Source organism: Typopeltis vanoorti, chromosome 24, assembly GCF_054136105.1.
Source record: "Typopeltis vanoorti isolate ZY-2024b chromosome 24, IOZ_Tvanoo_1.0, whole genome shotgun sequence".
In the NCBI taxonomy this organism is placed as follows: Eukaryota; Metazoa; Arthropoda; class Arachnida; order Uropygi; family Thelyphonidae; genus Typopeltis; species Typopeltis vanoorti.
Genome location: NC_143572.1, coordinates 49,478,917 through 49,503,802, shown reverse-complemented (window position 1 = coordinate 49,503,802; position 24,886 = coordinate 49,478,917). Strand labels below are relative to the sequence as shown.

General features: G+C 35.2%; 1 protein-coding gene across 6 annotated transcripts in view; it reads right to left on the bottom strand.

Moving 5' to 3' along the window:
• LOC150093183 (phospholipid-transporting ATPase IF-like) overlaps positions 1-24,886 on the bottom strand; it is a 799,705-nt gene that overhangs the window by 304,581 nt on the left and 470,238 nt on the right. For all 6 annotated transcript variants that reach the window (XM_090413774.1, XM_090413776.1, XM_090413778.1 and 3 more), the window contains 2 exons: positions 22,939-23,092; positions 7,114-7,216 (listed from right to left, as the gene is read on the bottom strand). In XM_090413774.1, coding sequence (XP_090269900.1) covers positions 7,114-7,216; positions 22,939-23,092 — 257 coding nt within the window. The remainder of the gene's footprint in view (positions 1-7,113; positions 7,217-22,938; positions 23,093-24,886) is intronic.

Here is a 24,886-nt window from a genome sequence, read left to right as displayed (position 1 = left end):
AGTAAAAATCGTGCCTAAATAGCTGAAATGTTTTACTTGTTCCACAGGTTCTCCATTCACAACACAGTTGACATTTTCAATGATTCTGCCTATTTTCATTGTCTTTGTCTTTTTATTGCTGACCTTCATACCATATCTATTACAACAGCTATTCAATTTAGTCAGAGAACCTTGCAGACTTGTAGCGGATTTATTTAGAAGTATAACATCATCCGCATAAAGCAAAGAGCTGACATTAACATCTCCAATTTTGATATCATGTTTAATACCACTTTCCTTCATAATGTGATCCATATAGATAATGAATAACACAGGGGATAATGTACATCCTTGTCTCACACCAGATTTAACATTAAACCATCTTCCTATACTTCCTTTAATTCTAACTGCTGACTTACAACTCAAATAAAGACTAAGTATTGCTTGATATAATGCCCCATTGACACCATATAACCGCAGCGTATTGAATAGCTTCTCTCTTGGCACCTTGTCATATGCCTTTTCCAGATCGACAAAACTTAAATACAGATCTTTGTTATATTCCCATGCTTTCTCAACTATTTGTCGTAAAGTGAAGATCTGATCCTGACAGCCTCTATTTGGCCTGAATCCAGCTTGTTCTTCACCAAGCTTTTCTTCCACAATTCTTCTCAACCGTTTCTCAAGTATACTTGCATAGATCTTGCCAGGAACACTCAGTAAGGAAATACCTCTGTAATTCTCACACGCAGTTTTATTTCCCTTTTTATATATGGGTACTATGAGAGCTCTACTCCAGTCATCGGGAATTCGTCCCTCTGTCCAGGCTTTCTGAACTATGCAGTGCAGCCACTGTAAGACTGTTATACCACCATACTTCAGCATTTCTGGTCGAATATCATCTACTCCTGCTGCCTTTCCACATTTCAAGCCTTTGATGGCTTTTTCTACTTCTAGTATGGATATGTATTTCTGACTGCATGCCTGGTCAGTGTTTTTTACCACTGTGCTATCATCACTGCTTGTTTCATTTAGCAGTTTTTCAAAGTAATTACTCCATACTTCAAGAATATCTTTTTCTCCCGTTTTCATCACCTTTATCATCTCTAACTCCTTTTACAGCACTCTTTCCTCCATTCTTAAGCTTCTTCAACAACCTCCAGAATATTTTGCCACCTTCTTGATATTTATTTTCTATATTCTTGCCAAAGTCCTCCCATGACTTTTGTTTAGCTAGTTTTACACAGTGTTTAGCATTCTTGCATTTGTCTCTATATTCTCTAAGAGCACAAGCTGACTTATTTGACAAGAACTTTTGATATGCTTTCTTCTTTTCCTTCACTGCCTCTTTAACTTCCTGTGTCCACCAGGGAGTTCTGATTTTTTTATCCTTACAGATAACCTCACCACATGCCTCTCTGGCAGAATCAAGCAATGTTTTCTTCAGAGTTTGCCACTGAATCTCCAAGGTTTGATTCCTGTTCTCAAACTCTTTCATTTTTTCTTCAATAATCTTTGTGTATTTTAGCCTACAGTTCACATCTGTGAGCTGCTCAACTTTTATTCGCTTTAAAACTTTCTTACATGTTATTCTTTTCAATATGAAATTCAATTTTATCCTGCTCAAGACTAAATAGTGATCACTTCCAATTTCAAATCCTCTGTACACTCTGGTGTCCTGCACCAGGGAGAAAACATCACTATCAACAATAACATAGTCAATGAGACTTTTCTTATTCCTAGCCTCTTCTCTCCATGTGAATTTGTGCACATTTTTATGTTGGAACATGGTGTTAGTAATAACCAGTCCATGTCCTGAGCAGAAATCCAACAGATATTTGCCATTATTATTAGTTTTGCTCTTTTCTCCAAATTTTCCCAAAATATTTTTGTATGTCTCACAATCATTTCCTACTCTGCTATTTAGATCCCCAACAAGGATCAACTTTTCATTTTTCATTGTGTCAGTTGCTTTTTCTAAAGCCTCAAAAAATTCCTCCACTTCTACCTTAGTAGAACCTTCTGTGGGACCATAGGCACAAATAAGTCTCATTGTCCAGTTCCCCATTCTCATATTTGCCCACATTACTCTACTTGAGACTGACTGCCATTCAAGAAGATTAGCCTCGTATTTTGTGTTGAATACTATGGCTACTCCTTCTTTTCCATGATTGTCATTGCCTGAATATAACATTTTGTATTTATTGCTCAGAAAGATCTCACCAGTTTTGGTCTTTTTTGTTTCAGTCACCCCTATTATGTCGATCTGGTACTTATCTAATTCCTCAGCTAGCTCCATTTCTTTGCCATTCAGGCTTCTTACGTTGATAGTACCGATCTTTAACTCTGGTGATGTTGAGTTGGGGTTTGTTTTCAGATTTGTTCCAGTAGCAGACTTTTTGCTGTTCGCCCTGGTTCCCTGGCGAAAAAAAAAGGGGGTCTTGTTTAACCGGGCGACGCCCCAGCCGGCATGAAATTTTGTCATGTTGTACCATCGTTCTATATTTTGGTTAACCAATAAGAATACAATTTGGTCGGCTAAATCCCAAATTGCCAGCCCATCCTCGTCCGTTCAGTATCCAAGTAGATACCCAACAGGGTGCACCACGAGAAGGTGAGGATTGGACATTAGGTCAGAAGCCCTGGTCGGTTCTCCGCATTCCTTTAAAGTCTATGTGGAGGTCTCCTCTCAGTTATACAGCTTTGACCCTTAAGCACCCCCATCTCCTTTAAAGAAAACATTAAAACAGCACGGGCTAGAATGATTTACCATAGAGCAAAATTAGATCTTCTCGCCGAGAGGATATTCGATACTAAATGCATTCTGGCTTTTTTTATTTAGTAAAAAAACTCAAGCCACCAGAATTCAAAATGACAATAAACTGAAACTTATTAGAAAATTCGAAGCCCTTAAACAAATACAAAGAAATTTAACTTCTTCGAAACCATGCCTCCATCCCAACAAAGTTGTTATTAACAAATCAAGTTATAATCTTTCCAATGCAGAGAAAAGTGTCCTCTTCAGTAAAGGCCTAAATTTTTGTTTTATCTCCTAGATCTATTCCAAAAGAATTATTACTTATAAAGATCGAAAAAGCTACCTCATTTCTTTCTACCCAAGAGGCAAACCTACTCCACATTGAATCCATTTTCATCATCAATAATGCCAAACCCCCTACAGACAATATCTCTTCATCGGAACGACAGGCTATTAAGAAGTTACAAAACAACAAAAATATAATTATTCTTCCTGCGGATAAAGACAATGCCACAGTTGTTCTTAACAATGATGAATATCATAACAAGATGATGGAATTGTTATGGAGTGACACTTACTCCATAACATAGGTTATGGAGTAAAATAGGTTAGAAGGAATTGACTCTTCAACATATAACCTTTCAAAATATATGGCTAAATCTTTCAAGTGTTTTTCCATTAAGTCATTGTCTTTTATTAAAACTCTGCAGATTTTTATCATGTATAAAAGATATTATTATTAAGGAAGATGAAATCATGGCTAGTTTTGACATCATCTCCTTATTTACTAACGTTCCTATGGATGAAGTTCTTGTACTAATCAAAGATAAATTATCTAAAAGGATCATGGCCTTATTTACTCATTGCATCCACTCAGGATACCATCTATAAACAAAATTATGGTCTTGCAATGGATAATCTGCTGTCACCTGTATACTTGTGAACATCTATTTAGAAGATCTGGAAGTTAAAGCCATCTCTACTTATCCTTTATAACCAAGAATTTGGAAAAGATATATTGATGACATTTTCCTGATTTGGAGCTATGGCCGTGAATCTCTCCTGCACTTCCTAGAACATCTAAATAATCAACATGCGAACATAAAATTTATGACTGAGTTTGAAGCTAATGGTTCTCTTCCTTTTTTTGGACATCAAACTGACCTGTTCCTCAGAAAAATTAAAAATCTCAATTACAGAAAAGCTACCCACACCAACAGATATCTCCACGGTCAATCCCATCATTATCCTCCTCAAAACTTTGGAATCATTTCTACACTAGGACATCATGCTCGCTCTCTTCTTGATGATGAGATAGAAACTTAATAAAGAACTCAATGTTCTCAGGTCTACTTTTCAACTAAATGGTTATTCTCAAAAAACAATTGACAAATTCCTATTAAATCCACCCACTTGCCATAATGAAGAGACCAATAGTGTGAAAGGTAATATTTCTATACCATACCCAAATTGGCCAAGGTTCTTAGGAAATACAACATAAGAACTTTATTTACTCCACTTCCAAAAATTCGCTCCTTAGTGAGCCGTCCAAAACCTAGACATCGCAACCTTAAATATCCCGGTGTTTACCAGATTTGGTGCAACTGTGATATACCTAACTTTGGCCAAACAGAGAAATCGAGCGAGTTACGCATTGAAGAACATAAGAGAGACGTCAGTTACAGGAGAACGCGAGCCAGTGATTGTCTAGTCATGTTCTGTTCTCAGCTAATTCTAATGAAGAAAACCTTAGCCATACAGTCCTAAGGGACAAGTCTAATAACATTTTCCGTTGACACGATGAATTAGAAAGGAAGATAATAGAATCAAAAGAAATCATTCTCAACCCCCTACATCGCATTAACAACAACTTGAGCTACAACCTTTCAGAATGTCATTGTGCTACGATCAAACACTGGTATTCGCGAGATGCTGTAGGCATGCATATGCCCAACAACGAAGCCAACGAGAGAACGATTTTGAATGAGTTTGACTTCAACGTTTCAACGTTGAAATATATACACGAACTTTCTGTAATGTTTACAACTATTTCCTATATGTTTTACTGGTTATTTCTTTTTTAATGTGCACCTAAAGAGGGCTGATACAAGCTGAAACTAGTTGTGATAATAAACTTTGTTTTCATTTTTCTCAGTTTCTAGTCATTCAATTTTTTAAAATAGATATATATTATTATTATTATTATCTGAGACCTCCAGGGAGTCAAGGACTCATCGAGTGAGGCTGTAAATTACCTAACCCAGCTATCATACTTTCCCTTAAATTCATTTACACTAGATGCACTCACTACTCCTAGGGGAAAATTATTCCACTCACTCACTGCTCTCTGGGAGAAAAACCTAGCTCTTACTCCTTTCTGAGAACAACCTTAACTTCCATGGATGCCCCCGTGTTCTCTCCCCGCTTTCCATATAACGAAAAATTTCATCATTTGAAATGCTATAACACCCATTCAAAAGTTTATAAACCTCTATCATATCACCCCTCTTTCTCCTATTAACCAGAGTCTGCAATCCACATACTTGCAATCTGTCCTCAGAATCTAAATTCCATAATCTGGATATAATCTCTGCACCCTTTCCACGGCTTTTTTTTTATCCCCTTGGAACCCAGAAGATCAAATGTGCACACAGTAATCCAGGTGTGGTCTTATCAAAGCCATATAAAGAGGCAAAATAATTTCCTTATCCTTACATGTCAAGGTTCACTTCAATATAGCAATTATCTTCTGAGTTGCATTTGCAAATTTTGCAAATACAACCAATAAACCAAGATCCCTTGCCGCTTCAGTTTCTTGTAGTAACCCTGCTAATATAATATGCTGCTGGAACTCTAATCATGCCAAACCTTACTAACATTAAACTGACAGCCATTTTTGTTTGCCCAGATTTCCAGTCTATTCAAATCATTTTGTAATTGCTGAATATCAGTGGCATCCCTGATTGCCCTGCCTATCTTCGCATCATCAGCAAACAATTGCGAATCTGATGATAGACCCTGCTTGATGTCATTAATTTATAGAGTGAACAATAATGGCCCAAGGATTGAATCCTGAGGTACACCATTTTTTGATATCTGTCTGTCAACCATCCCCTGATCCAAGTTAATAGATTATATTCCAATTATATTCTCCAGTTTATGCAACAACCTATCATGTGGTATCCTATCAAATGCCTTAGAAAAATCCAACATTGTCATAGTGTATCCATTCCCTTTATCCAACTCGGCCATAACATTGTCATAAAATATGAGTAAATTGCTAAAACATGACCTTCCTTTAGTAAACCCATGCTGTTCCCTGCAGGGTTTAGAATGCTTGTCCACCCATTTCTGTATGCTAGTTCTTATCAATTTCTCTAAAATCTTCACTACCACACAAGAGATACTAACAGGTCAGTAGTTAGACACATCAGTTTTTGCACCATCCTTGTGCAAAAACTGATGTGTATCATTCCTGAGCTGAGACTCAAGTTATACAAATGTGTGAAAGCCTAGCCAATTTAGCTGAACATTCCTTTAGCAAATGGGCTGATATTCCATCTGTCCCTATTAACAAATTCTTATCTCAGTTATGCAAGAGCTCTTCAACCTCATTTTCATGAACCTCTAACTCTTCATCCAAGGTAGCAGTAGCATTGGGCACCATGTTAGATACACCTGGTTGATATATCTTAGCAAAGTGAGTACTCATTAACTGAACAATCTCCTTAGCTTCCGACACTCGTGTACCATCTGCATTCAATAAAGTTATTCTTCCACATTTATTCTTTCTTTTGCTTGTGGCATGACAATAAAATTCTTTTGGAAAAGTTTTAACTTATCTCACACTACTCGTTACTTTTCTAGCCTTCGCTTCATATATTTCATTACTCCTCCCACTATTATTCTCACGATATTCTTTCCAAATTGTGTGTACCTGGAAGAGATTTTTCAAAAATAGATGAGCAGACATGATGGATAGATGAGAAGAGATTGTCAAACTCTTATATATATATATCAGTGTATCCCTAGTGTTCAAAGAATAATAGGTTGGGAGTGAAATGGATGTGCACCTTCTTGTGGATCTCTTGCTTAATAAGGTGCACATCCATTTCACTCCCAACCTATTATTCTTTGAACACTAGGGATACACTGATATATATATATAAGAGTTTGACAATCTCTTCTCATCTATCCATCATGTCTGCTCATCTATTTTTGTATAGTAATGTCATTCAAATAATTTCCATACTGATCTCAATAAAGATACACTACTGTGATTTCAAGGCCTAGATGTAATTAGTTGTCCAGAATGCAATTTAATATCTGAACAGATTACTTGTAATGATACATGTTTTATAAATAATCTAATATACCTAATCCAACATGAGCTTCTTGGATCATACTGACATCATTTGCACCATCTCCAATTGCTGCTGTGATTGGACTCTCGTAAGAAAGTTTCATTAATCTCACAATCTAAAAATAAACAAATTTTAAGCAAAAAATGATTATTTAAAATAAGCAAAATACATAATAGAATAAAGATAATGGATACAACAGAAAGAAACAATTGATTAATTTAAAAAATATTTATAATAAGTTAAAAAAAGAAAGATGCAGCATATGATGTGGTCTCTATAATCAGTTCCATAATCCTGTTATTACATTATGGAGGGTAGTGACCTCCCTCCATAATGTAATAACAGCATACTTTTCCTAGGAAATGTGTTTTTACATTATGGAAAATACCCAAGAATAGCGATCTGAACTTTACACACCTTTGCAACGAGTTGCCCGAGACTGTACTATGTACTAGGACCACTTGCATTGGCTAACGCTAGTGTTCGCCGATACTTTATAGTTCACTATATTCGGCAAGAAACTCTCTGATTCCTATCGTTGAGTTTCTTATTCGGTTTTAAAACTATGTGGGATTTAATATCCCCTTAATTTTAGTAATGTTTTCATTGCCGAAATGAAGCTTATTAGCTCTTTATACTTAAGTAACTTAATGGTTGCACCTACTTGGAAAACTCGTTCGCAGAGTATATAAGTTCTTTTCGCTATACACTTTGGTAAATAGGTCTAGCTACTCACTGATGAGGCCTCAAAAAAGGCTGAAACCGGTCTGGGTAGTGACCTCCCTCCATAATGTAATAACAGCATACTTTTCCTAGGAAATGTGTTTTTACATTATGGAAAATACCCAAGAATAGCGATCTGAACTTTACACACCTTTGCAACGAGTTGCCCGAGACTGTACTATATGTACTAGGACCACTTGCATTGGCTAACGCTAGTGTTCGCCGATACTTTATAGTTCACTATATTCGGCAAGAAACTCTCTGATTCCTATCATTGAGTTTCTTATTCGGTTTTAAAACTATGTGGGATTTAATATCCCCTTAATTTTAGTAATGTTTTCATTGCCGAAATGAAGCTTATTAGCTCTTTATACTTAAGTTCCATAATCATTATTTATCATCATCGTTATTTTAGATTACTTGATATATATTATTATTATTGACATCTGACCTCCTTACAGTCAGAGACTCATCATGGGAGGTACACACAATTGCACACAATGCTCATCCAACTGTGCTTTAAACTGATTCATTGTGTCTACATTCACAACACACACTCAGGCAATGCATTCAACTCACCAACCATTCCAAATGCAAAGAACTCTTCCTCACTCCTCTGCTCACACCCTCATTATACAGATTCCAGTGATGGCCTCTTATTCTATTCCATGGTATGAAAAATCTCTTCCATGTAAACCTAATAAGCCCTGACTATCTTATATGTCTCAATCATATTCATCCCCAACTCATCTCATATTCTAGAGGCTTTGGAACTTACATCCTCTCAATCTGTCCTCGTACTCCACATTCCAAAGACCACCTTTCTGAATCTTCCCTGTATCCTTTCCAACATATCCTCATCACTGTGAAAACCCAGCGACCAAATCTGTGCACAATAATCCATATAAGGCCTGATCAAGGCCTTGTACAATGGCATCAAGGTCCTCTGCATCATTCCCATTAACCGATAATATGACGTCTTCACAACTTGAGCAATCTAACCTCTGAATCTCAGGTCCCTGTCCACCATCACTTATAGATCTCTCATCTCCTCTAGTTCCTTTAAAATTTTCTCACCAAGCGTATACTTCACATTCCATTGCTCAAGAAATTCATTTTCCTTATTCCAAAATACTATCTGTTCATTCCAATCTATATCACCATAATTAAAATCACCCGTACTTCTTTTGTACACTAATTCAAATTGTTTATACATTTCTTCATCACCACCCTCCAACATTCCCAGGCCTATAACAACCTCCAACTGAATATATCTTCTGTCAACCTCCACATTATACCACACTGTCTCATAACATTGCCACTATTTCCCTCTTTGATGTCTACCTTATGTGGACCTAATTCCCCTGCTATCATCAGCAGCACTCCCCCCCCCCCTTCTTGAACTTTCTATCCTCGTGAAAAATACTCTATCTGCCATTTCTATTCCCATTAAAATATCATCTTCATTCAACCATGTTTCACTTATTCCAATCATTTTGGGACAAATAAACTCAATGAGTGAAACCATTTCATCTCACCTATACCTGATAATTCTGACATTTAAATAACCACAGTAATTCATTTTTAGGTCTATAATGAGTCCTATCCAAGCCACTTGTTGGTTGTTATTTCACCAACACACCTGCTCACTCATCTTTATCATCGCTCTGCTCAGTTTTAAATTCCCCACCCATTCCCCACTCAGTTCCGGGTCACCCTGTCCACCCAGACTCCCCATGTTTCTCTCTTCCTGTTGCATTCTCGTTCTGTCTTTAACGAGTGCTATATCTCTCCCACTGCTACCGTTTTCACTGCCTAAACTACTGTCTCTTCAATACTACTCTCCTAATTTTCTACTTCATCTCTTGCTTCTGGGAATATGCTATGTTATGCATGTCCATTTCATTTATTGCCAGCCTGGTTGGCTGAGTGGTTAGAATATCTCCAGCCAAAAGGCTGCTGGTTCGAATCCTGCTGTGGGCATGGGTGTTTGTGATTGTGTGTGAAAATACTAATAGTGGTAATGGGAGGTAAATGGCATTGGTGTAGATGATGATGGTAGTCGAGTGATGGTGACAGAGAGTTGTAGAGTAAGTGCCCTCCCTCAATGAGTCTTTGGACTCCATGGATGTGTCACATAATAATAATAATAAAAATTTACCTCAGTTCCCAATATTATCCTTTGGTTCTTTCATTCCTGCAATACCACCACCTGGATGATATACTCTTGCAAAGTGTTCACTTAGTAATTCTTTTCTTTTAGTGTTTCACGGTGATCAGCATTCATTTTAGAAATTATGGACTTTACAACCGTGTTATAAATAACTATTTTAATTACCCGATGTTTTGACCCTTCATATTAAGGTCATCATCTGGAGTATATACAAATATACAAGGACAAGCTGAGTTACATTTCACACAGTAAGCTAAAGAAACAATGATTTGATCACCGGTTATTCTACTAGCATGACCCCTAGTGGAAAAAAAAAGAAGATAAAATTACAAATTAATTAATTATTTAGAAACTACATCAAAGCTAAATTCTATTTAAGATAACATGAGAGAAACATTCTTTCTTATAGATAGTTTTCTTACAGTAACAATGATGTCCTATTTTTAACATTACAATTGTTATATTAGATTTAGGATTCTAGGTTATCTACAGTCCTCTTTATAGTTAACTCTTAGGGAGAAAGGTTCCATGGGTATAATATGTGCCTTCCATATGGTTGGGATTTTTAGATCATCATTATTGTTCAGATTAGGGTGGTTGAAAAGAATCTCACAGGCCTCCTTAAATATGCGTTCATGCTATGTTTTGGTGTGATGTAAACAACTGGTGCTTTTCCAGTCAATTCTATGTAAAGTGTTCAGGGCATGATCAGAAAGCCCAACTTCACCATAGTTGTTATATTTAATGTGTCGTTTATGTTCCTTTGTCTGATAGGAATTGTGCATCCTGTTTCCCCTATATATGGTATGTTACAGGTGCAATAAATACGGTATACTCCAGGGTGGGCCAGAGGAGGGAGTGGGTCTTTGGATGAATTGAGTAAGATTTTTAATTTTACAGGAGGTTTAAAGGTGGCTTTGAGGTTGTATTTCTGTAGTATTCTGTTTATTTTATCTGATATCCCTTTAATGTAAGGAATGGTTATAGTTTTATTGTAGTCTGGTTTATCTTTGTTTTTTATTGAGGTCTTGTAGAGAATTTTTTAATAGTGTTTTGGCTGTAACCATTTTTTAGAAAAGTATTGCTGATAACTTTAAATTGTCTTTCAGCGCTTGTTCGTTGGAACTCTTCAAAGCCCTGTTTTTTAGAGTATTAATAACACATAGCTTCTGTGTTGGCTGGTGGTAGAAGTTTATGGTATATATTGACCAATATGTGTCGGTTTCTGGTAACAGTGAAGGAAAGACTGCCAGAAGGAAGATGCATGACAAGTGTATCTAGAAACGGAAGTGTGTTATGTTTTTCAATCTCAATTGTGAACTGCATGTGTTTGTGTTGTTTGTTTAGGTGGCTAAGGAAAGTGTCTAGTCTGGCAGCCATGAGACCAGATCGTGAAAACATTGTCAACATATCTAAGCCAGACTTTGGGTTTTAAAGGAGAGGAATCTAGAGCATGTTGCTCAAAATGTTCCATATGATCTAGAGCAACATGCTCTAGATTCCTCTCCTTTAAAACCTTCAAACCAACAAAATTCTCTACAAGACCTCAATAAAAAACAAAGATAAACCAGACTACAATAAAACTAAAACCATTCCTTACATTGAAGGGACAGCAGATAAAATAAACAGAATACTACAGAAATACAACCCCAAAGCCACCTTTAAATTAAAAAGCTTACTCAACTCATCCAAAGATCCACTCCCTCCGCTGGCCCACCCTGGAGTATATCGTATTTACTGCACCTGTAATCTATCATATATAGGGAAAACAGGATGCACAATTCCTATCAGACAAAAGGAACATAAACGACACATTAAATATAATAACTATGGTGAAGCTGGCCTTTCTGATCATGCCTTGAACACTTTACACATACACAGAATTGACTGGAAAAGCACCAGTTGTTTACATCATACCAAAACATGGTATGAACTCAAATTTAAGAACCCTGTGAGATTCTTATCAACCACCCCCAATCTAAACAATAATTATGGTCTAAAAATCCCAAGCATATGGAAGGCATATATTCTACCCATGGAACCTTTTTCCCTAGGAGTTAACTATAAACAGGACTGTAGATAATCCAGAATCTTAAATCTAATATAACAATTGTCATGTTAAATTAGGACATCACTGTTATTGTAAGAAAACTATCTATAAGAAAGAATGTTTCTCCCATATTATCTTAAATAGAATTTAGCTTTGATGTAGTTTTTAAATAATTAATTAATTGTAATTTTATCTTTTTTTTTTTTTTTTTTTTCACTAGAGGTCATGCTAGTAGAATAACCAGTGATCAAATCATTGTTTCTTTAGCTTACTGTGTTAAATGTAACTTTATGTTTACATTTAGATAATATAATATGTTTAGATAATATGTTTAGTTAAGATAATATGAGAGAATGTTTCTCTCATATTATCTTAAATAGAATTTAGCTTTGATGTAGTTTTTAAATAATTAATTAATTTGTAATTTTATCTTTTTTTTTTTTTTTCACTAGAGGTCATGCTAGTAGAATAACCAGTGATCAAATCATTGTTTCTTTAGCTTACTGTGTTAAATGTAACTCAGCTTGTCCTTGTATATTTGTATATACTCAGATGATGACCTTAATATGAAGGACTAAACATTGGGAAATTAAAAGTTATTTATAAGATGGTTGTAAAATCCATAATTTCTAAAATGAATAGTAATTCTTCTATTTCATCTGATTCAGTTACCTTCCTACCATCATCATTCATTAAAATGATTTTACCATATACATTCTTCCTTTTATTTGCAGCATACTGAAAGAACTGTTTGGGATTCTCTTTAGCCCGCATTGCTAATTTACATTCATAATCTGCTTTTGCCTTTCTTTTACCACATTAGTTATCCTTCTGGCCTGTCCTGTGCCTTGTACCGTTCATGTGCCTGCTGGTCATATTTCTCATTAAATTCTCTCCAGAATTTTTTTTTTCAGATCCAGCATAATGATCCTGCAAAATCTTGATTTACTTGATTTATACGTTTACTAGAACGTCCTTTATAATATAATATCTGAATCATCCAGTTCTTCATGCATGACATTATCTAAACCTTTTATCCAAAGAGACTTAGCTGCTTTAAGGAGTGTAGGAAGCTTTTCCTGTGAAATCTTCACCTCTCCACTGTACATGAATAGCACCATTTTGCTAGCCTTTAAACTTAATCCCTCACATGTGACTAACAGATGTGACTTAATGTCACATCTATAGATCTTAATTTAAAAGTAACTGATGAAAGACAGTTAATATATTGGTCTAGTAATCCATTTAAAACAAATTTGTCCAATTTCCATCTTTTAGATGACTACTAAATACCAAATTCACTGCAAACTAGTCTACTTATCCAAAACAGTTGTAAGTATTCAATATCTAACACATATTTATAAATCATCACTGAAGTACTTTTATAATCAGACAAGCATATCCAATAAGTATTTCCTCAGTAATTTTTGTCACTCCAATAATAAATTCATTCATGCAAACAATCAATGTTGATTAGTTCACATATATTGCAATGTTGATATTTTTATGCTTAGCAAAGCATCTCAATTCAGATTGTTGAAACCAATTAAGAAATTTTAACAAATTTATTTAAAAGTACTCACATCTCAGCACAATGCTTATAATATTCACACATAATAAATATACACAAACTGACAGTGATAAAACAAGTACCATGATAATCTTAATTTCAGATACATTTCTAACAATTGTATTTGTAACAGTTTGATAAAGTGTCAACTGCTGTTTTGGGTTTGAAGACTAAAGAATTCTCATCTACTCATGTTATGATTTGTTTATTCATATAGTTGGTAACCTTATTAAATGTTAAACTGCATGATCTGTAGATAAATAAAACATGTTTTGATAAAGACACAGTATTCTTAAGAATTGACTTGCTAATTCTTTAAAAAAAGATATCCATTTTAAGATCAAAATTAAAAAAGCGCTTTAAATATATCACATGTAAGCTTTCTGTATATGTAAAATGTAGAATTTTAAATAAGCTTTTATAAGTTTTAAGAATATATCACTTTATTCTTTCAAATATTTAAACTGTGTTTAGTACACAAATATTCTTTGAATTTGTATACTAATATACAAATATGTTCATAGTAATAAAAGTGTAGACTGCATGCCAGTGAACAAAACTAGATATAAAAACATTGTTTATTCTTTAACACATTCATAATTCAAGAGGGTGATGAGTGGTTTCTTTGCATGGAGGGTAGTGGAACCAAGGAATGCATTGCCTGATAGAGTGGTGAGAGCAAGAACGGTCAATGAATTCAAGACATGGTATGATAGACTTTGTGTTTCCTAGGAAGGACCTCCCATGATGAGTCTCTTGACTCCATGGAGGCCTGAATAATAATAATAAGCATGAACAAATAACTTTATATCTTACTTGAGCATAGGATGACATGAGAAATTATCTCATGCAGGCATATCACAAATTGCAAGAATGTCTGCAGAGTTTTGTAAGATAGGATAACAATCAATTGTCATCAGTATACATAAGTAGGCAATAATTAAGATGATTTCTAGAAGCATTTATTTTTATGCATTTAAAAACAAACAACAAGATTTTAATTCATTTAGTTGTATCCTTTTAGAAGACTGAAATAAAATTGACTTTTATATTATTATTATTATTATTACACGGATATTACCATGAGTCAAATGACGTATCATGGGAAACCCACACTAACCATTATTTACACACTACCGATCACACCTCTCCTTAAACTTATTTACCACTGGGGCACTCATGACAACCTATGGCAATCCATTCTATTCGGAATGGATTGCCATAGATAATATAACTCTCCAAGCAAAGAACCTAGTCCTCCCATGCTTACTAACCACGCTCTTATACAACTCCTAGGTGTTACCCCTCGTTATCGCTCTACTACTCGTGTATTGAAAAATTTCTTTTGTGTCAATCTTATCACCCTCTCTCCACTCCTCTGCATGCCAGTAAACTCTGCAACCCACACACCTTCAGTCTGTCCTCATATGGAGAATTTCACAGAGCTGTCACCAGCTTGGTTAAACATTTCTTAATCTCTACACCAACTCCTGATCCCCAAGAAACCTAGGTGACCAAATTGGTGTACAGTAGTCAAGATGAAGCCAAATCATAACATTAAAAAGAGGGATAATAACCTCCTTATCTTTACTTGCCTGTGCTCTTCAACATTCAAGTAATCCTCTGAGTTATTTTGCCAAATTTTGCAATATGTCCTCTGAACTCCAAATCTTTTTTCTACAATCACTCACAAATCCCTAGCCTCATGAAACCCTGAACTGCATTACTTTACATTTTGCAACATTAAATTGACAACCACTGTTCTCTGTCCACACTGCCAATTTATTGAAATCATTCTGTAGGTTATTACAGCACCTTTATCAACCATTGCCATGCCCAGTTTTGCATTGTCAGCAAACAGCTGAACATCTCCCCTGAAATCTTCATCTATATCATTAGCATACAATTTAAAGAGTAGTGGCTCTAGTACAGAGCCCTAAAGTACTTATTAAATAAGTACTACTAATAAAGAACTATTAGTCACTCGAATTCATCCCGATTCCACTCCACCATACACCACCCTCTGATGTCTGTCTTCAGATCCCCTCCCCAGCCATGCAACTAGCCTATATCCATTCCCATTTGCTCCATGAAAGTTTTCTATGCAGTATTCTGTCAAATACCTTTGCAAAATCCAGTATGCACTGTGTCGTCATTTCTTTTATGCAATCCTACCACTTGATTAGAAAATGTGAATAAATTACAAAAGCAGGACCTACGCCTTTTACATGTGTTGCCCCTTATCGAGTATCTTATTCTTATCCACCCATTCCTGATACCTTTACTTGAATATCACCTTATCTAATACTTTCACCACCACTACAGAGATACTAATTAGTCTATAATTTGTTACTTCTGTCTCAGAGCCCTATGTAATAGAACTTTCTTACCCTATTTCCACTGCTTTGGTACTTGCCAGAGCTGAGACAGATTAAACAACTTTGTCAGCAGCAATACCAGTTCTGTTGCACATTTTCATTGAGCTGACCTACCATTCAGTCCAATGGAGTAGTGACACTGATATTTTTTGATATATTGAATATGTCCAGTTCATTTACCTCAATTTTCACATCAGCCTGTGTCACATCAGTAACACATCTTGTCACATTCCTACCATCGTATTGGATTTACTCTTACCAGCTCTTTGCACTGTGCACTAGAATGATGATCACCTTTTTGTTTATGTTACTTCCACATTTTTTTTTTTTTTTTTTTTTTACAGCTACTACTTTATATTGCCACTCATTCAACTTAATCCCCACTCAGTTTATCCTCTTGATCCTGGGTAGTATGATATGATATAAAATAACTTTATAAAAGTAAAAATGACTGTAATGTTCTGTTTATGTACATTAATGTGTTATTTTTGAATACTGGAGGGAAGGAAAATATGAACGGAAGCATTCTTATTCCAATTTAACATTAGCATTCCCCACCAGTATATAAAACTCTTTGTAAGTTCAAAGACTTGATTGATAATTTAAATTTCCTCCTTAAGAAGGAAAAATTGCATTTTTCTTTCTTAAGGAGTCAAGAATTACTATTAAATCTCATGGAAAAAAACTTTGTAGAAAACATATGTGCTCCCAGCAGTCCAGCTGATTACCATGTGCTATGGAACCTCGATACTGGTACAATTAATAAAATTGGAAAACGAAACTGCTGATTGTAATGATTGCAGCTGTTTTCTCTTGTTTCTTTTAGAGATAATGTGGTTTTTTAAAATCATAAAATCATACTTTTAGTAGATATGCTTTGTTAAGCCCAGAAAGCAAGATATTTCTCTTTAAAGATTATTAGACATGTATTTGTGACAAGAGGAAGGATTTAATACTGAATTTAATGGAACATAATCACAAGATGAAGAGAAAAAAGAATGTTAATCCTATTTGCAGAGCTGAGCCACATGTCAGAATGCCACCATATGGGCAGTTACAAAATAAAATGAGATCATAATTAAAGCTAAAATTAAAAATTAACAAAATTTAGATAAATAAAATGAGTGAAAGGCACATCATTACAGTATATTAAAAAATAAAGTAAATAAAAAAAAGGGGGTGGAGCACGATGTTACTTGCCATTGCTATTTATGAGGATAAAACTTTCTAAAATCCTGGCAATGGATAGGTAATCATTCCAATTTAAGTATGGGTAGGTGTAGTGTACTTCAGCACTCTCTTTAGATAAGTGCTCAAACCTAAACTGGCACTGATGTAAAAGGTGAGCACTGGACCAGAGGATATCGTGATCAGTTTCTGCTCCATGCTGAGCAAGACCAGATTTTTCGAGTTTATTGCTATTTATAATAAGACAGGTGTCCTTGTAGTCATTTTTCAATCAAACAAAGTACGAGTGGAGGCACTCACAATGAGCCTCATAAACATCAGGGAGGGAGAGAGGGAATATTTATTTTTTGTGAATAGTAATTAGGAGGAGATTTTGTTGATAGGGAAGAATGTAGGGAGTAAACTGTATTTTTTTCAGGATCTTTGCAATCACCTCAGATGTATTGGATAGGAATGCACAGTACAGATTCAAAGTTTTTGGGGTTAGGCTTGTAATTTATGTGTCCAGGATGCATTTAACCTTCCTGACGGCCGAGGTGGATGAAATAGTAAGACCGAATTGCACTTCTTATTAGTGTTATTCAATAGGTATTACAGAATCATATCCAGCTTTAGATTGTTAAAATGTCGTTTCTCTCATTATTTATATTAGTCTTTATACTCATTTACTCATTTGTTTTATTACTAACTTATTCACTTGTACTTATTTATCTTCTTACTTACTCAAACCTCACTCATCTAAAATCCTACTCGCTGCGCTATTGTTATATCTTCTTTTACTTTCTTTATACTTTCGTTATATATAATATACTAATATACTTCCCTAAGAATGCCTTACCTAACTCCACCTAAGAATGCTTCCTTTTCAGACACTGGCAAATTTATTTTTTTATTGCTGCACCAGCCAGAGTCCTATAATATGAGCTAATTCCTATAATATGAGCTAATTCAAAATTCAGGGAATATCCGTAGGTTAATTGGCATTCATTCTAATATACACTAAATAGATACTGGTTCTAATTTCAGTCGTGGCAAATAATCTATTTTACTCTAACACTCTCACTAAATTCCCTCCCGCTATGGTTCTAAATTTTTGCAAGTGGTAATTTGAATTCTCGAATCAAGCACGAATCAGGCATATACAACAAAACATGTTTATTGGAACAAATTACACTTTACAGCTATAATTGGAATATGATACTAAGCTTTTCAAAATCTTTTGCTAAGTTAGTTACTCAATACTAATTTAACAGAACACTCATAGATTAACTGGATAATTTCACACAATCTATGAAACATTAAAACTAGCTAATTATGTTACTCTAAATCAAACTCTTATTTCATGCTACATTAAAATACATTTCACAACCCGTTACTATTCTGCTAAAAATCATCTACAAAATTCTAAATTCACACATATTCTCAGTCACATGCAGCTAAAGTTTCACTCTTGACATTCCTCTGTTCATCACAATTACTCTATCTCAAATTACAAATCCTTATTATAGTCCACTATGAATTGTCCACTTAATATGATCTAACACTAAATTCTGTCTCATTCAAACATACAGTAAAGGTCTTTACGTTACCCAATCTTTTTCTTCCGAAGGTCTGTTAACGGCCATGTGTGTCTGGGTCCTCCTTCAATAGATTGCTTCCGCAATGGGCTTACGACTACGCCGTCCGTTTTACATTCTTCCCGGACTCGAACTTCTCACTGTCTCGATACAGCGCATTCTCTGCTCTTACATGAGTGGGACATCTCTCTCACTCGTCCCTACTCCGTCCGCTAGTCAGGAATCCTTGAAGTGAAGTCAGAAACAACTAGAAAAAAAGATCTGCATTATCGCGTGCATTCACTTATATTTCGTCCCTTCTTTCCTATATGACCCTTCGTCTTCATGCCCCTAAGGCGATCCTCCAAGTCTTAGCTGCCGTTAGGTGCTGTATTCCAGGAATCCCGCTTGCGTCATATTCCTCGTACGTTGTAGCTGGCGGCATTACGACCGATACGTGTGTATGTAACTCGACCTTTGCACTCGTACTCTTAACTTCTTATGCGACTTATTAAGTTTAAGACAGCTTAATGGGACAAGATTATACTACAATTTCCTTATCAAATTTATTAATCCTATAATCCTTCAGTTTAACTTTCAACTACAAGATTTTTCTAGTGCGATTTACATGCTATTATATAAATTCCTTTACAACAAAATTCAGAACTGTGTGTTGTCAACCAGGTATTATCTGAGTTAGCCAAATTCTTATGTTAGATTCTGAATGAATAATTTCTCAAAAAATCGTCCATTCAGGATGTAACAAGATGGACATCTATAGACGTCATAGCCAGTTGGGGGATTAAACTTACTTGAGGTAGAATGATGTAATGGATGGCACCCAGTTCTTGTTTAAGAACTTGGGAATTAAAGCAGATAACATGTGCTCTATTCAAAAAAGATTTGAAGATGGCTATTTTTTTAAATAGATGTTGACTGAATCTTGTACATAGCAGCCTAAAGTCAATAGAGAGATGCTTTTGAGTCTGGCCAAATGGTGAACACATCATCCATATGACATACCAAAAAAAAAAAGGAAGAATGTGGCTGTATTGAAGACAACAGGAAGTCTTCAAAATGCTCTGAGTAGAAATTGGCAAGCACAGATGACAAAGGGCTTCCCACTGCAGTTCCTTCAAATTGTAGAACTGGTTTCTGCAGATGAAACAGCCTGGATGACAAACCCAAACAGTTCAACTGTATTATTTACCTTTATACCTGACACTCTCCAACTCAGAACAGGTAAATAAGGACTGGATGTCAAAACTAACAATTAAGTCTGTATGTCATTTTTGTCCAAAATTCTGATAAATTTTTCACATAGGCATGTACAGGAGCTTAAAAGATAAGCTAGGAATTTGGCTAGGCAATAGGTGGGGGTATCTATGCAGTCAACTATGAGTCTATGGGTCTCAGTGGGACCATTTCTGAAATTTTGATACCATGGAAACATGGAGGGTTCTTCCAAAATCAGAATGACTGTCTATCCTCTGTCAAGATTTGGAAGTCTCATCCTCATAAATGTAATGGCAAGCAACAGCAATGCCCCACCTTTTCTTTAATAACTTTTTTTTTATATAATGTTGTGTCATTCAATCATTTTAATTTATCTAAATTCATTAATCTTTGTATTTCAAATAATTTTAATTGTAGCTTTAATTGTAATCTCATTTTATTTTGTAACTAGCCTTATGGTTGTATTTCGGCAAATAGATAGGTTTTGTAATTAGGATTAACATTCTTCGTTTTAGATTAAACTTGTGATTATGCTAATGTACTCTTGATAGTCTGCATATTTCTGGCTGAAATATTAGCAACAATAAAAAAAATTATTCATTATTCTTGTGAATATGTATGTTTAATAATCCTATGTCACAAGTGCCATTAAAAACTTATTTAAAAAACATTTCTATAATGTATGTTTTTTTAAAGGCAATATTCAGTTGTTTCTTTTATTATTATTATTATTACAGGCAACTCCAAGGAGTCCTTAGATTCATCAAGGGAGATCTTAAAGATCATGTCATGAACTATTTAGCATTGTGCAGTATCTATCATATTTTGCTTTGAACTCATTCACAGTCATGGCACCCAAAACAGACTCTGGCAACCTATTCCACTCATTCACCACTCTCCAATAAAAAAAAACATAGTTCTAATACCCTTGCTAACGACTCTTACTCAGTTTTCATCGACAGTCCCTAGTTCTCCCACCACACCTGTTCTGAAAAATTTCCTCTCAATTAATCCTGTAAAAATCCCTCAGCAATTTATATGTCTCAATCATATCATCCATTTTCCACCTATCAACCAGGTTCTGTAATCCACAAATCTTCAATCTGTTCTCATAAGGTTCATTCCATAGACCTGTTACCATCTTGGTCGCTAACCTCTGTATCCTCTCCATCTCCTCCCCATCACCAAGAAACTCTGGCACCGATCTGCGTGAACTTAGGAGATTTGCTATTTTACTGATGCAGTACACAAATAAAAGTTTTATACAAAAATTCTCATATGAAAAAAAGAAAAAATTCCAAAAAAAGGAAAAAATTGGCATTCTATAAATATTGATAAATTTCTAAAAATACACTATTCCAATTCCAATGCAAACAGGATGATATACAAAGTGTGCCAGTTAAGTAATGAGCTGATTTTTGTAAAAGACAGCTAATGAATAAAAGTAACAAACATGTTTATAGTATGGACTGCTAGAGTATGTTATAATTACAAGTGCAACGTTCAAGTGAAGTGACACATCAGTTTTTATGTGGCATCATTGGGCAGAGTTGTGATAAAATTTTACAGTAAATTAGGAAAAACTGCTACAGAAGTTACCGAGGCCTAAAAAAAGTTTATGGTGATGACTGTCTGAGACGTGCACAGGTGTTCCACTGTTTTTCAATGTTTGAAGAGGAGAAGGAGTTTTTGGAGAATGAACCATGCTGTGGATAGCCAGTTTCTGCAGGGACAAATAAAAATGTTGTGAAAGTTAGTGAAATTGTTGTCCAAGATAAGCAAATAACCACTAGGCTACTTGCTATACTGTTTAGTGTCAGTAAGGAAATGGCCAGATTAATCTTAGAAAGAGATTTGTACAAGAGGAAGATTTGTTTGAGATTTGTGCAACACACATTGACAAACGGAGAGCAATGGATTGCATGTTGTCAAAATTTGATCCATTCAGTTGATCTAGATCGGGACTTGTTGCAAAGAATTGTTGCTGGTGATCAAAGCTGGTGTTTTTAGTTTGATCCAGAAATGAAATGCCAGAACATGGAATAGTGTGAAACGTTTTCTCCCCAGCAGAAGAAAGTCAGGTTGTAAAAATCACATGTCAAGACAATGGTCACTGTTTATTTTCGCTGCTGGAATTATACACCATGAATTTATTCCTGAGGGCATCACAGTGAATGGTCAGTATTATTTAGGAGTAATGTAACATCTGTATGCCCACATGCAACATGTCAGGAAAGAACTGTTCCACACCAACAATTGGTTTCTGTTGCCCACACACTGTGCGCTATCTAGGAAACAGTTTCTGGGTTCTAAGTTGATTTGAGTGATCGAACATCACCCTCCCTATTTGCTGACATATCTCCTGCAAACTTTTTCCTCTTCCCAAAGATTAAATGTGGTTGAAAGGGAAGTGCTTCAGCGACAGAGAAAATCCAACACAGTGTGGCACAGAGACTAAACAAGGTTCCTGTTTAGGACTTCCACTGTGTCTTCAATCACCTGCACAACAGATGTAAACATTATATTGGGTCGAAGGGAAATTATTCTTAATCTGTGTAATTGACAATTCCAAATATAATTCTTGTTTTGATTGTCTCATTACTTAATGGGCACACTCTATACATTTAAGTGAGTTCCTGCCCTGATGAGCAACATGTGGAATATATGGCCAAAAGTACAAATACGTTAAGGTAATAAAATATATGCTGAAACTCGCCTCTAATTTTATATATTTATAAGAATGATTTAAATTGTCAATTTAATTTTAAAATGGAAAGCTGTTTTTTAAAAGATACTTGTGCCACAAAAGGTATCTCTTATTTAACATGAAAAACATAAGGAATATATAGTCTTAAATAAATAGTATTAATTATTCCTTGTGTTTTTTGTGTTAATTAAAAAAATAAATGGACAAATTATATCTGATAATAAAATTTAGATAATATGAAATATACAAAACTTACATCTGCTTTCTGGAGTGGAGACAACCGACAACATAATACAGATACACAGAACTGGGATATCTTATAAAATAAATCACAGTAGTCATTTAAGGCAAAAATTAGACTAACACCATCTATTATTAGAGCATAACTTTGGGATGGATTTTCTGCAATTCTGAAAAAAAAAAAAGTAATATATATGCATAGCTTATATTTTGAACACACACACACACACACACACAAAGGACAAAAACTGAATCCAAATTATTATTATTAATAGCGCTCCACGGAGTCAAGAGATTCATCGTGGGAGGTCCTATTCTCACATGCACAGCTCATCATACCTTGCTTTAAATACAATCACTGTCCCTGCACTCACCTCACCCTCACGCAATGCATTTGAATCATCACCCATTACTCTCCATTCAAAAAATCTACTCCTCTCACCCTACCCTTATACAGCTCCTAGGGATGGCCTCTTGTTCTTCTCATCTCCAGAATATCAGAAGACATGAAGAACCATGCTAATCTGGTTAAAGATACCAAGAAATTATATATTTGGTTTATCCTTTATCCAAGTGTAAGCAAACAAAGTTTGCACCTGAAATATAATCAGGACAGGGCAAATCATATGTAGAAGCTAATGACTTCACATCACTTGCCTTAGTATCCCATAATGCAAAGCACATACCCTTACAATAATAAATTTAGATTAATCCTTTATCCAAGTGTGAGCAAACAAAGTTTGTGCCTGAAAATATCACTCCTATCTCTGTATCTCCCATAATGCAAAACACATCTCCTTGCGGATATGTATAATGTTATGCATTAAGGGAAGGGCCACTATCCAGACAAGTTTCGACTTTTATTGAGGTCTTGTCAGTGGGGAGCCAGTCCCAGAAGTGGAGATACCAAGGCAGATGCAATGGAGAGGTCATCTTTACCTATAGGAGTTACCCAAAGGTGTGCCACCTTATTATTAAATTACTCTGGATTTAGAGAAAGATGTTGAAAGTTCAGGTGCAAACTTTGTTTGCTCACACTTGGATAAAGGATTAAACTAAATTATAGTCTAACCAAGTAAAAAATAAACTTTCAACATCTTCCTCTAAATCCAGAGTAATTTAATAATAAGGTGGAACACTTTTTGGCAACTCTTATAGGTAAAGATGACCTCTCCATTGCTTCTGTCTTGTTATCTCCACTTCTGGACCTGGCTCCCACTGACGAAACCTCAATAAAGGTCAAAACTGGTCTGCAAGGAGATGTGTTTTGCATTATGGGAGATACTGAGATAGGAGTGATGCTAGTTTGGTCCACCTTTGCTCCGAGTTGCCTAGTGTTGTACTGCTTTACCTCAGTCCTGAAGATATTTTCAGGCGCAAACTTTGTTTGCTCACACTTGGATAAAGGATTAAACTAAATTTATTATAATCTAACCAAGTGAAAATTAAACTTTCAACACCTATCCTTACAGGCATGTATAATGCTATGTATTATGGGAAAGGCCATACCCCTCCCAGAAGTCATATTTTCGCATACAAGTAGCCAAAAGGTGTCACACCTTATTATTAAAATACTCTGGATTAGAGATAGTTGTTGGAAGTTTTTCCACTTGGTTATACTAAAATTAAAGATACCAAGAAATTATATACTTGGTTTAATCCTTTATACAAGTGTAAGCAAACAAAGTTTGTGCCTGAAATATAATCAGAGCAGGGCAAATCATATACATAAGTGACCATTCCCATAATGCATAGCATTATACATACCCATAAGAAGTCATTAGATTCTATACATGAGTTGATCTGTTCTGATTATATTTCAGGTGCAAACTTTGTTTGCTTACACTTGGATAAAGGATTAAACCAAATATACAATTTCTTGGTATCTTTAATTTATAGTATAACCAAGTGGAAAAACTTTCAATGCTAATCTAGTAATTATCTATTATGAACTTATACATCTC